This window comes from Henckelia pumila, chromosome 4, assembly GCF_033568475.1.
Source record: "Henckelia pumila isolate YLH828 chromosome 4, ASM3356847v2, whole genome shotgun sequence".
NCBI classification, from domain to species: Eukaryota; Viridiplantae; Streptophyta; class Magnoliopsida; order Lamiales; family Gesneriaceae; genus Henckelia; species Henckelia pumila.
This window is the reverse complement of record NC_133123.1, coordinates 111965988-111978501: the sequence shown is the minus strand read 5'-3', so window position 1 is coordinate 111978501 and position 12514 is coordinate 111965988. Positions and strand designations below refer to the sequence as shown.

At 37.0% G+C, this 12514-nt stretch overlaps 1 protein-coding gene and 1 long non-coding RNA gene across 3 annotated transcripts; one reads left to right on the top strand and one right to left on the bottom strand.

Annotated features, from left to right (window-relative positions):
- Window positions 1–521: 521 nt before the first annotated feature.
- LOC140863432 (uncharacterized) lies at window positions 522–4955 on the bottom strand. 2 transcript variants are annotated; one of them, XR_012143935.1, is made up of 8 exons: window positions 4415–4955; window positions 4193–4338; window positions 3519–3687; window positions 2809–2907; window positions 2430–2512; window positions 2021–2340; window positions 1743–1846; window positions 522–1111 (listed from the first exon to the last, which is right to left on the bottom strand). XR_012143935.1 is itself a non-coding variant. In XM_073266861.1 (6 exons), exons 1-6 carry the CDS (start codon window positions 4832–4834, stop codon window positions 2208–2210), a joined length of 1050 nt encoding a protein of 349 aa, XP_073122962.1. In that variant the 5' UTR covers window positions 4835–4955; the 3' UTR covers window positions 1872–2207. The 2 variants fall into 2 exon arrangements, 1 of the variants encoding a protein (XP_073122962.1); XM_073266861.1 differs by lacking the exons at window positions 522–1111; window positions 1743–1846 and having other exon boundaries at window positions 1872–2340.
- A 2357-nt stretch (window positions 4956–7312) lies between these two features.
- Window positions 7313–9918, top strand: LOC140860084 (uncharacterized). Its single transcript, XR_012143590.1, has 3 exons — window positions 7313–7397; window positions 7516–7591; window positions 9851–9918. It is a non-coding gene; the product is annotated as an uncharacterized lncRNA (long non-coding RNA).
- The last annotated feature ends 2596 nt before the right edge of the window (window positions 9919–12514 follow it).

Here is a 12514-nt window from a genome sequence, read left to right as displayed (position 1 = left end):
AAATTTGATTTAAATAAAATAAGAATTTAAAAATAAAAACTGCTTAAGAAATAAAAATTAAAATAGCTGAAGATAAAAATAATTAAAACAAAGACAACCAAGACACACGTAGGTACCGAACAAATCATGTAACATGTAGTCGATTCAGGACTCAGATTTAATCTTAAATCACGGGAATTGTCCTATCTTGTTCAAAGGTCTATTTCTAGAACAATCAAACCTACTCAAATATTGACGGATTAATCTTTCGTAATTCTAATCAAATTTGAATGCATTAAATATTTGTGAAAATTCAGTTTACATCCAAACCGCACACTGAAACCGAATTCTATTTCTAGTCGGTTTTACAATATGTTGATTATCAAAGTGATCAAAATCGAAACCTCTTCTGTCGACTTGGAATCGATTAACATGCAAGCAAACATATGATCAGAATATTCACAAGACAAATATAAATCTGACAATCAATAAAACAAAATCAACTCTGAAAAATCCCAAACAAACATCCAAGTTTTCTACATGAATTTGTTCGACCCAATCACGCCGTCTTGGTTGAAAATAAACTACTCAATAATTGAAAACAATAATCAAACAAAAATTAAGAAAGAAAAGAAGAAAAGAAGAAAAACTCTGATGGAGCGTCTTCAATCTCCACGCCCGTAGCCGCCTCTCTCCTCTCGCCTCTTGTCTGTGTTCTCTGCGTGTTGGAACCCCTCTTTCTGATGCAAAAATCGGTATTTAAGTGTCCAAGGATCTCTAAAAGATAGCCTCCTTTTCGACCAAGAGTTTCCAAATATATGGAATCTGCACGCCACGCTCGCTTGAGCGAGCACAGGTCTCGCTCGAGCGAGCAACTCTCTGTCCAAATATATTTTTTTTCAGTACAGGTCTCGCTCGCTCGAGCGAGTCAATTTTTCTACTCCGCGCGACGATTTTGAAAAATTCATATCTTGAGATCTAGCCGTCGGATAGAGCTGAAATTTGGACAGCAGCTTTAAAACATCTTAAACTTCATTTTGAACGGTGGAGATCGGTTTTTGATCTCTCTAAAATTAAATTTTATTTTTCGACCAAAGCTGCTCCGTAATTCACTTTTCAACAATTCATTTTCCTACAAAATTAACCCGAGGAGTGAAATACACACACATAAACTAAAACACATAAACTAAAACACATAAACACACACATAAAATAATATGAATGCACACAAAATAGACATAAAAATAACATGAAATAATGCACACAAAATGCACTAATCAACACACACACGACCGATCGAGCCATCTTGTTATAGTTCAATCTGTTAGTCGACCTCATTCTGCACTTATTTAAGTTGTTGATTGATATATATACACACAAGAAAGATAAGAGTAACCACAACTGAACTCAGCTGAGTATTGAAGACTCATTCAGTCGAGGAGACCCCAGTCAGTCACTGATCCCAACAAACATAATAATAATTTTTATCATCATTTAATCTAAACAAGGTTAATTTAGTAAAATGACTATTAATTTGACGATTGTGTTTTTGGGGTGAGTGTGCAAATTTTATAAAAGATGAAGGGTGTCTATGCCTATTAAATTTTCATAGGAAAAAAATGTGTATTTTCAATAATTCATACGAGTGTGTCGTGCAAAACACACTTAAATTTTGTGATATTTCATATAGGCCTGATTATCCTCCTCACTTGTATATTCTTGTGTTCTTGCAAGATTAATGTTCAAGTATCTACACAACTTACCCATCATATGATTGAGTTCGTCTCGATTTAAGTGTAAACACAGATCTTTTCGCAGTGCAACACCATGGAAGCCAATTTTTGAAGCACCCCAGTAAACAAATAATCTGACATTATTCATCAACAGGTGAATAAAAGTGAGAACTATCGAAAGGTCTGCAAATCTGTCTAAATAATAAAAGATTCTAATTTTACAACTGTAACAGTGTAAGTGCTGAATTTTAGGACATTTATGTTTCTTTTTTTTTTTTTTCGAATAAAGTATATGTTTCTTTTTTTACCATGTCTTTTTCTAGCAAAAGGTGGCATGAACTGTGAGGAACGCTGCAGCATGTCGTCTTCTTCAGCTTCACACCTCTCAGATTATAAAAAGAGTTCCATGTAATTTCTTGATGATACAGATTTGTTGTTCAGCTGTACCAGAGAGCTTCATTTTCTAATCCAGACTCTATAAGAAACCTTTGTAGATCACTCGTCATCTACTGAAGCTGCTTCTAATGAGGTTGAAGTTACTGGTAATGATGGTCGTAGGAGAAGATAAAGGGCCGGACCCAAGAACGGAATCAGCGACAAAGGAAGCAGCCATGAACTTTTGTCATCCCTAAAAGATATATAATACATATATATTTATATATCATTCTCATAACAGCACCAAGTGATCATGAGTGATCATTGAAACTGAACTCTCACCACTTTCGAGCAGTCATGTCATTGTAGACCCAGAAGGGGGCGAATGCTGATAGCAGAGAAAAATCAATTGTGGTGATATTAATCTGGAAAAAAAAGGGTATCAGTACAACTTATTCGATGTCCAGAAAATTTGCATGCAAATGATAGCAAATTGATGAACCGGGGCCTAATCTAACTGGTAAACTTTCGTTTCAAGAACATTAATATAAAAAATCAGTCTTTCTTTTGTTGTGATCAACATGTAGACATCCTACATTTATAAAATAATTACTGCATGAAAATTCAGTTTTCCTGAAAACATTTCATCTTTATCTCGTGATATTCGATCCCGTTATCCTCCTAATCTAAAAGTATCCATCAAGAGACAAAAAATACTCACAAATTTGCTTCCTCCGAAGTATTGGTAAAATTCTTTCCACACATCCCCTCCAGATAAAATTGCATAAACTATGATAGCCAGCCCTGCAGTAAATGTAAGCTGATACGCAGCAACTCAGGCAAGCATATTTCCCAAGATATCATGAAACTCAGGTGCAAACCAAGAGATAACAGAGTTTAGGCTACCATTTTTCTGAAGAATTAATGAAACTAGGCGTAAAAATGAAAATAAAATAGAGCACAGATCAGAAACAATTTTAATTTTATAATATATAGGAATTGTCATACAAGGATGATCGGTTGAGCAGAAGTTTATTAGTTTTGATTTTGAAGAAAACCTTCAGACTCTGATAGTCATCGAGAGAGTCTTGGAGCTATTGAAGAAAAACTTCAGACCTGACAGTCAACTTCATCAAGATTCAAGAGTGTGGGAGATAGTTATCGCTTTATGAAATCAAATGCAATGTTTACCAACATTTTCCAGAACAATCGAAACCAAACCTAAAGTTTCAAACGATTTAAAACACCATCATGGCTATATCAAAGTGTTTGTTTTCATTCAGTTGGTTGAGACTTGAGAGAATGAACTTCTTACCCATTAATCATTATGTCAAAGATTGTTTAAAAAGACTTGATTTAAACATTGCAGAGATTCTACATGCTAACATAAAAGAAAGATTCTCCTAGGTTAAATCTTAAGGATCTCCTCACCCCTGCAGTCAACTTTGATTCCAAGAAATTCAGAGGCCATCTCCTTATCTCAGATTCTTCAACTTCTGGAGCTGGTGGTTTCCATAGAACAAAATATGGGATTAGGATATATGCACCACCAAAACATGAAAGTATGAGAAACGGCCATAGGGGAATCTTGCTTCTTGAGCTGCGGAAAACGAACAAATGTCTTTACTCAATATAATATTTGTACCTTTATTCCTTGACCTTGTTGTTTTAATAAAAAAAAATATAGCTAATTCAAGTAGGCAGTAGCTGTAAAATAGTTCAAACATGTTGGATCATCGTTTCACATAGAGCGCAAGGAGAGAATGGGCAACCAGTTATCCCTCGCAAACACCTATTTATTCCCATGAGATATAGATAACAAGTTTCACCAACAAATGGTGGCCCTATTACATGATGCTAACTAAAAAAGATAAAATTGTTTAACCAAAAATGAATCAATTTCACTCCATTCTCTAGTTTACAACCAAAAAACAACCGACGGGCGACTACGAAAAATCCCAAGAATCAGACAGTTTATTTTCTTCAAAAAGCTGCACAAAAAATGCCGTCCATTTTTTACAAACTCGAAGAAAAGAGATGGTAAACTACACAACCTTGATTCCACTAGCAGTATTGGGAGGACAAGTTTATGGATAAGGAGGTACCTTCTAGCAGTAGGAAGGAGAAGCATACTGTATACCAAAGGCCACAGTCCCATAATATACCATAAAGCTACCAAAACTTCATTCATTTTGAACCCATCATCTCCGTCCAAATTCAACAGCTTTTTCAAGAAATAAGAGTCTGTGGCCTAAAATTTATTCAAAATCAGAGCATTAATACCCAAAATAAAGGTGAGACAAAACAACGGAAGTATGCAAAGGTACCGGAGTTTGGTTTGGGGCGAGGAAGAAGACATAGTACATTAAGCCACCCCAGAAAGCAAAGAGCAAAAACGACGTCGTCCAATCCCTTTCCTCCCCACTCCCACCACCAGCGTCCCCATTATTTTCAACTCCATCAACAAGATTCTCGGTTTCTTCCTCCTCAGAAGAGGAAACAAGAGATGGGTCCTGTGGAATCTTGGTGTTGGATGAGCTCTGGCATGTGTGGAGATGACCTATTTTCTGCAACTTCTCCCTGTGAAGAAAATATGAGATTCTGGAGATATCATCGCGGTTTTTGGGATTGGTTAACAGAAAGGATGAGGTTTTGTGAGAGGAAACGGCTGATTTTGAAAGAGAAGAAGTGGGTTTGAATGGCAGAGAAGAGAAGTTGCACGAGATTACGTAAGCACTCGCAATCATCCTCCTCCTCCGTCGTCTTTTCTTCTTACAACTCTAGAAATTTCAAAGAAGAAAATGGAAATGCTTGTAAGATTTTCATCCTGCCCCATACACACACAACTTTGGCTAATAGCCCCATAGCCCCGTGAAAATTCTAATTTTCACAAAATCTCATCATATAAAAATCCTTGAATTTTTAATATTTTTGCTCATAGCACCTCTCTAATCATGTTTTAATTGCACGCGTTGTGATGCAATTATTTATGATATTTTAATATTTTCTAACATAATTTGACTCAATTTTCAGTTTTCAGAATAAATAATTATTGTCATGTTAGACCATGTTTGGATACATTTTTTCAAAAACATATATTCTTAAATCTTCATTGATCTTCATTCTTTAAAAAAAAAAGTTTATATTTTAGACACTTGATACACGTCATTCCATAAAGTAATATTGGTGACAATTATGATAATAAAACTTTGTATCAATATTTAATAATTTCTCAAAATTATGTCATACAACTCTAAAAAAAAAAAATATTTTTGTCCAAATATCTTATATATTACTAAAAATAAAATACAAATACTAAATACAACATATATAAAATAAAATCATGTTAAAACTTTCCCAGCTCTAACTTATATATATTATATGAATATTTAATTTTTTTCTTATAAACTGATAATGTTACTCTTTAATTGATTAATTATATATTTAGTAAATTTATTAATAATTTCAATTTCTAAATTAATTATCTAAAATATTAATCACTCAAAAAATTATAATTAAATATATAAATATCATTAATATAAAAAAATTAAATATATAAATAACATTAATATAAAAATTTTATAGAATTAAATATTAATTGTTAATTCTATTTTCATCTTAATTTATATGTTATTTTACACTTTTCAAAACAAGTTATGTTTTGTTTTAACGTTCTAAATTTTTGTATCCCGTAGTTTTTAAAATCTAAGTACAAAAATTAATTTTTTAATTAATCATAATATTTTATTAAAAAGATATAACTACTTCCTAAATTGTTAAATTGTTATTTTAAAGTAAAACATTATTTATCATAGTTAATATCTTTATATTTTAACATTATTTAAAATAAAAAATAAATGTAAATTAATTTCAGTATTTAGTTTTTCACAGTATAATTGTTTGCATACAAAAATTGACGAGTGAGTAGTGTTGCGGGCATTCCAGGCACAAGTTAGATTTTATTTTCTTTTTTTTTTCTTTTTTATCATTTTTGGCACGTGCCAAAAATGAAAAAAAGAATAAAAAGAAATAAAACCTATCTTCTAAACCAAGTGATTGTGAGCCCCGATTTCATCGTCGATCTCAGTTACACTGGTTAACCAACACAAAACACTAAAAATAATCGAAGAAAAATTCTTAATAGAAATCGAAACATTAACTTTGCAATTAAAAACTGATTATGGACAAATGTTTGCCATAAAAACATAAAATGATGCTATTGAAAAATTTTGAGGAAATAAGAGCCCGTTTTGGAACAGTAGATAATTTAGGAAAAACACTTATTTTTTTAAAAAAAGTTTTTTTCTTAAAAAGTTATGTGTTTGGTTACAATAGCCGTTTAAAAAAAAAGCACTTTATTTAAGCCCAAATAAGTGTTTTTTTAAAAGCAAAAAATTTTGGCTTTTTGGCTTCTGCTTATATTTTAATTAAAAAAATCATCTTTTTAACATTTATCCAAACACTAAAACTGCTTCTATTTTTTTTAATAAAAGCACTTTAAAAAGCTGAACGTATTTAAGTGCTGTTTTAAGCCAATAACTTTTGTATCCAAACGGGCTCTAAGAAATATTGCTAGAAATGTACACTAAAATTTCTAGAAGTAATAAGAAAACGATAAAGCTTTGAAGATTTGCAGAGAAATTTGCTGTAAAATCGAGAACAACTTGGAGTTGTTTTTGATTGATTGTTTGTGAATGAATTTTCCATGCTTCTCACGTCCATTTTGCTTGCAATTGTGAGCAACCCCCCCACTCTTCCACTTTGCATCATGTGCCATGTTTCTCTCCACTTCCTCATTACCTAATTTTGACTTGGTCTCTTTGTATTTTCAATTTGATTGTGCCGCCTACTTACAAACATTGGGCTTCTATTTTCTTAATGGGCTGCGGCAATTGGGTTGCATGATCTTCAAGAATTGGGCCGAGAAATAATTATAATTTTGGGCTAAATAGATGCACATCGCAGGTAGGTGGGCCATCAAGCATGGATTATGAACCTCAATCTTTGATGGGTTTGCGGTAGAGTGTATTGGGTTTTCAAGCTCTGAGAATTGTCATAGGCTTAGAATGGATCAAGTTATGGATTTTTTTTAAAACTCACGCGTCCGCTCTTTTCGTTCTTTAATCTTTGCATCTTTTACCGCATCAATCAAGAGTTGTCATCATTGCTTCCATATTTCCGAGCCATTATTGTTGCCTAACCATTCATCTTCTTGTTTCTCTTCTATTGGCTTCTTCACACCGCCATTTTTATTTCTGCAACTCACCGATTGCTTAGGGTTTCTTCGAGGTTTCTTTTGTTCTTTCGCAAGTAGGGTTCCTTCATCTTGTTATTCTCTTTGCTCTGGTTCTTTGGAAAATCCTGCGAGAAGTAACAAAAATAAATTGAAGGATATGATTCACCTTCCCACCGTTTGGTTTCTATGCAGTTTGTCCATCTCCATCCATGAATTCTGTTCTTTCGGGTGGTTCGTTCGCTGCTTCAAAAACCCTAGAGGTGGTCAGGTAAGCATTTTTCCTTTTTGTTTCTCGTTCTTGGGTTTTTGTTCAAAGGCTCTTGAACCTCTCCACTGACAAACCCGAGTTCACTGAGATTTTAGCCACTGTGATCCATCCCCCTTATGTATAAGTTCCCCTTCCTGAACCAGTTTTTATGAACCTTTTTCGCCTCGCGTCTTTGTCCGAGTCTTCTTTGCTCTTGACAAGTTCTTTGCAACCTCCGACGAACGCCGCAAAATTTAAATCATGGTCGTGTTTACCTCTGAGTGGGTAACCTGGGTTGATAGGTTGGTGCCTCAATTTGGGACTATGTGGAAGTCTCAAGGTCTGCACTATTTCATCCAACTCAGCAAATGGGTCTTTTGGATAGTGTTCTCCGTTTCTGGGCTCCCCCTTGCAATGTGTTTCTGTTCACGAGTGGTCCAATGCTTATCACCCTTCATGATGTTCTTCGTTTGTTGAGGCTCCCTGTCCTAGGTTTGGATGTGATAGTCTTGATTCCGTATTGCACGGATTAAATAATTAAGGATAGTACTTCTCAAAAAAATTAATTTTAGAAATATTAAAAACTAAATTTTTGTATAAGTAATATTAATAAAAGGATATATATTAAAATTTTAAGAGTTTTGAATTACATATATATTTTAGCAAATCAAATTTGTTGAATACTAAAAATATGAAAACTTCTTAAGAAAATAATTATTAAAATATTAAAATTATAAATTGTAGTATAAATAATATTAATAAAGGGTAACATTTGAAGTATTGTATAGATTTTTGGATTATAAAACTTTCTTTATTAATTTTTTTTAATGGATAATATGTGAGATATGTAAAATGTTAAGGAGATATAAAGTTGTCATTTTCACATTTATTTGGAGTGTTCTTTAATTTTTATAAATTTGAAAGAAGATCAAGGTAAATATTACACATTCCAATCTTCTCCGTCATTCCATCTCACAACTAAAAAATGAAAGGCAAATGCTCCACGAGGATGTTCGGCAAATGCTCATGAGCATGTTCGAGTTAGTATGTGTAGTGACCCGTATTCAGAATTATTGATTAATGAGTAATTAATCATATGATTATGTTAAAATTAATTAAAACATGATTAAGAAGATTCCAAATAGATTAACGGAGTCCGAAAATATATCCAGGACACTCGAAAATGGTGGGTTAGGTTCGGAAGGTTCGGACACTCCGAACAGAGTTCGGAGGATCCGAACGTGACCAGAGCCATAGATCGGAGGCCCGAGGAGTTCGGAGGGTCCGAAGTCAGTTCGGACGGCCCGAACAGTAGTCAGCCAGTTGTCCTGAGATATTACGTCATTGATGACGTCACTGATGTGACTTCGGAGGGACCGAAGTCAGGATCGGACGATTCGATCGTGTTCGGAGGCTCCGAACAGGGTTCGGACGGCCCGAACTTCTCCTATAAATATGAGGGCCGAGACTTCATTTGAGATGCACCAATTCCTCTCTTTTTTCTCTATTTCTAGGCCTTCTAATTCAGATCTAGGAAGATCTAGGCGTCCTATCGGGATTTCGAAAGTGGCACAGCGATCTAGACGTCGTAGCGGAGCTGTGGCCTAGTTTTGAGGCTATTGACAGCAAAGGGCTAACGACGGACGCATGTATAACTTTGGCTTTCTAAAAATATTTAGAAGTATACAATAGCTTAGTTAAGGCTTTTAGAGCTTAATTATTGATGCATGGGTAATTGCATTGTAGTAGCAGTAGACTGGACTAGTAGGCTTGGAGTCTAGACCAGCGGAGCTAGGTTTTGACCAGCAGTGTTAGAGGTATATAAGTACTGATCGAGATAGCTGACATGATATATTTGCATGTATGTTGCATGAGTATGTGCTATATGTCTTATCATGTTTTAGCATGTTTTATTGCCTTAGCACATGCACGATTTTACGTATGACTGCATCCTGAGAGATGTGAGTCATTGACAGTCTCCATAGGGAACAGTGATCTCATTTTGGACTCGAGTCAGGTATGACAGTTTCCATATGAGACTTGTATCATGTTTTGGATTCGGGTCAGGATGGGGTTGGCTCAGCCCTGATATCGAATATGCGAGTACCCCGCAGAGTTGCTCTCTAGCCGGTATTGTATATTCTTGGTGCCATGAGCAAGTGTTTTACTTGGGATTTTAAATCATCTATGTGCGCATATTTGTACATATATCATTGCTTATGTATTGAGCATTGTCGCTCACGCCCCTGGGTTTGGGTATTGTGTTGTACCTTGTGGCAGGGCAGGTTTGAGGCTGGACGGTCCCGGCGGCTCTCAGCAGGATTGAGGATCCAAGAGTGCGAGGTTAGAGGGTAGGGATTTGTTTACCCTGAACCTTCGATTTGGTTGTATAATGATATTTATACACTTGTGTTATCGTCGGTTGTATTCTGCCGATTGGATTTGTTTTATTTTAATTATCCGCTCCTTACGCTTTAAGTATTATTGCATGCTCTTTATTTATAACTCTGATTAGTTAGTGGATTCGGGTTGGGTCGCTACACTTTTTGGTATCAGAGCGCATTGCACTGGGAATTTCGTAAAGCGGATTAAGTTATTATCTGTTCTTATGCAACAGATGGCAGATTACGATGAGAGCCACGATAGCGGAGGCGGCGGTCGTTGGGGCGATCCGAATGATCGTAGACGTTGTCGAGGTCAGCCTGAGGAGCGCAGACGAGTGAGCATGCGCAGATTTAAGGAGGTTAGCCCGAAGCCTTTGTCAGGAGGTGAGACGCCTGAGCAGGCCGAGGATTGGCTCGAGAGGATGTAGCAGTGTTTTCAGGAGTTTCGTTGCACAGACGAGGATAGGATGGAGATTCTTGCCTTCATGCTTGAGGGGTGAGCGAGGAAGTGGTGGAGATCTACTTTTGCACCATTCATAGCAGCGAGAGGAGTAGCTACATGGGTTGAGTTCCGTACTGCTTTTCAGAGACTGTATTTTCCTCCAGCTCTACGACAGGCAAAAGCTAGTGAGTTACTGAGTTTGCGACAGGGTACGATGACGATCGAGGAGTACCAGCAGAAGTTCTTTGATCTGCTATCTTATTGTTCTTACATTGCTGATAGTTCTGTGGCGAAGTATGATCATTTTCTTCAGGGATTGAACCCTGAGATTCATCGGATGATTGCTGTGGGCAGTGATATGACCTACGAGGGCTTGGTGGACCGTTGTCACCAGGCGGAGGACAGTATCCGGAGAAACAGGGGGCTCTTGTCTTCTTCTTCCAGGTCAGCGAGTGCCAGTACTTTGGGTCCGAAAGGACAGTCTTTCAAGAAGCCAGGTGGTACTTCTTCTTCTTCTTCATCTGGATCTGGTGGAGTGCATAATTTTGTTGGTCAGTGACCGAACCGATGTCGTCAGTGCAGACGCAAGCATCCGCCAGGATAGTGTGGTCGATCGACCAATGCATGCTTCCAGTGTGGCCAGGAAGGTCACATGAAGAGGGATTGTCCGATGCTGATTGGGGCAGCGAGTGGTTCAGGAGGTTCTCAGGCATCTGTTCAGCCACCTCAGGACCAGCAGCCACCTTATCAGCAGCAGTATTCTTAGCAGCACCAGTAGCCGCAGCAGTCTCAGCGACAGCCTACTAGGACTCCTTCTCGGGGTCACTCTTCTTTGCGGCCACGTGCTCAGGGTCAGGTCTTTGCGCTTAACCAGGAGCAGACAGAGGCTGACAGTGATCGGATGATCGCAGGTACCTATAGTTTATGTTGTTTTCCTGCGTATATTTTGATTGATACCGGTGCATCACATTCTTTCGTATCAGCACAGTTTTCTAAGAAGTATAAGTTGCCATTTATTTCCTTAGACGTGTTGCTAGTAGTTTCTACTCCTATGGGTAGCGAGGTTTTTGCCAAGCGTCTAGTTGTGGGTTGTGTTTTGGATTTCGAAGGGCATCAGCTTAGTGCTAACCTGATGGGTCTAGCTATGGAGGATTACGATTGCATCATTGGGATAGATCTCTTGACTACTTACCGCGCGATAGTGGATTGCTATCAGAGGTTTGTTCAGTTTCGACCAGAGGATTGTGAGTCTTGGTATTTCTATGGTGAGGGAGCGCGACCCCCGATGCCAGTGGTGCAGTGACCCAACATGGAATCACCTACTAACTGGCAACTAATAGCATGCCTTAAACTTAATACAGCAAAATACTTAATAGAGTAAAACGTGCGGAAACATAACCATCAATTACATATCAGCTTAGTAAAATATATCCAGGCTTATTACTGTAGTGATACAACCATATCGAAAGCTTAAAAGTAAACATTATACAGCTATATCGAATCCTGCTGTATAATAAACTCCTCAAGGCTGCTGCTCCCTAGTCCTGCCTTGAACTACAAGCTCCGTTCATCCTGCGACCTGCCCCGTGGAATAGGGTGTCCAAGATAACAACTAGGACGTGAGCGCTAACGCCCAGTACATAAACATGAGTAAACATTTGTATATAGTTAATGCAACATGATGACTGGTAAAGGGTCATCTGAAAAGTCATGCTCAGTACCGGCGCCACATGAGTGCTGCCACCGCACGGATCAACCTTTGGGCCACACTCGTCAAGTACACCAGAGTAGTCAGACATAAATGTCCCCGCCGTCGCGGTACTCTCAGTGACAGGCTATCGAGTATAGAGCTAAGCGGCTCTATAATCAGGTATATCAAGGTATAGGCTCAACGTGTATATGCACATGACATATGAATATAGAAAGCGGTAAATCATATATCATGCCATATAATAATGCCAAATAAATGCAACATATAAACATGTATACTCGCTGGCAATCTCAGTCAATGTGTACGTACCTCTAGGCTAGTTCAAGTATAGTAGATCCTAGGTTCCAAGCCTATATTCAAAAGTTCACCGTATCACTACATAAGTTCTATAAGCCTTAACTAAGCTA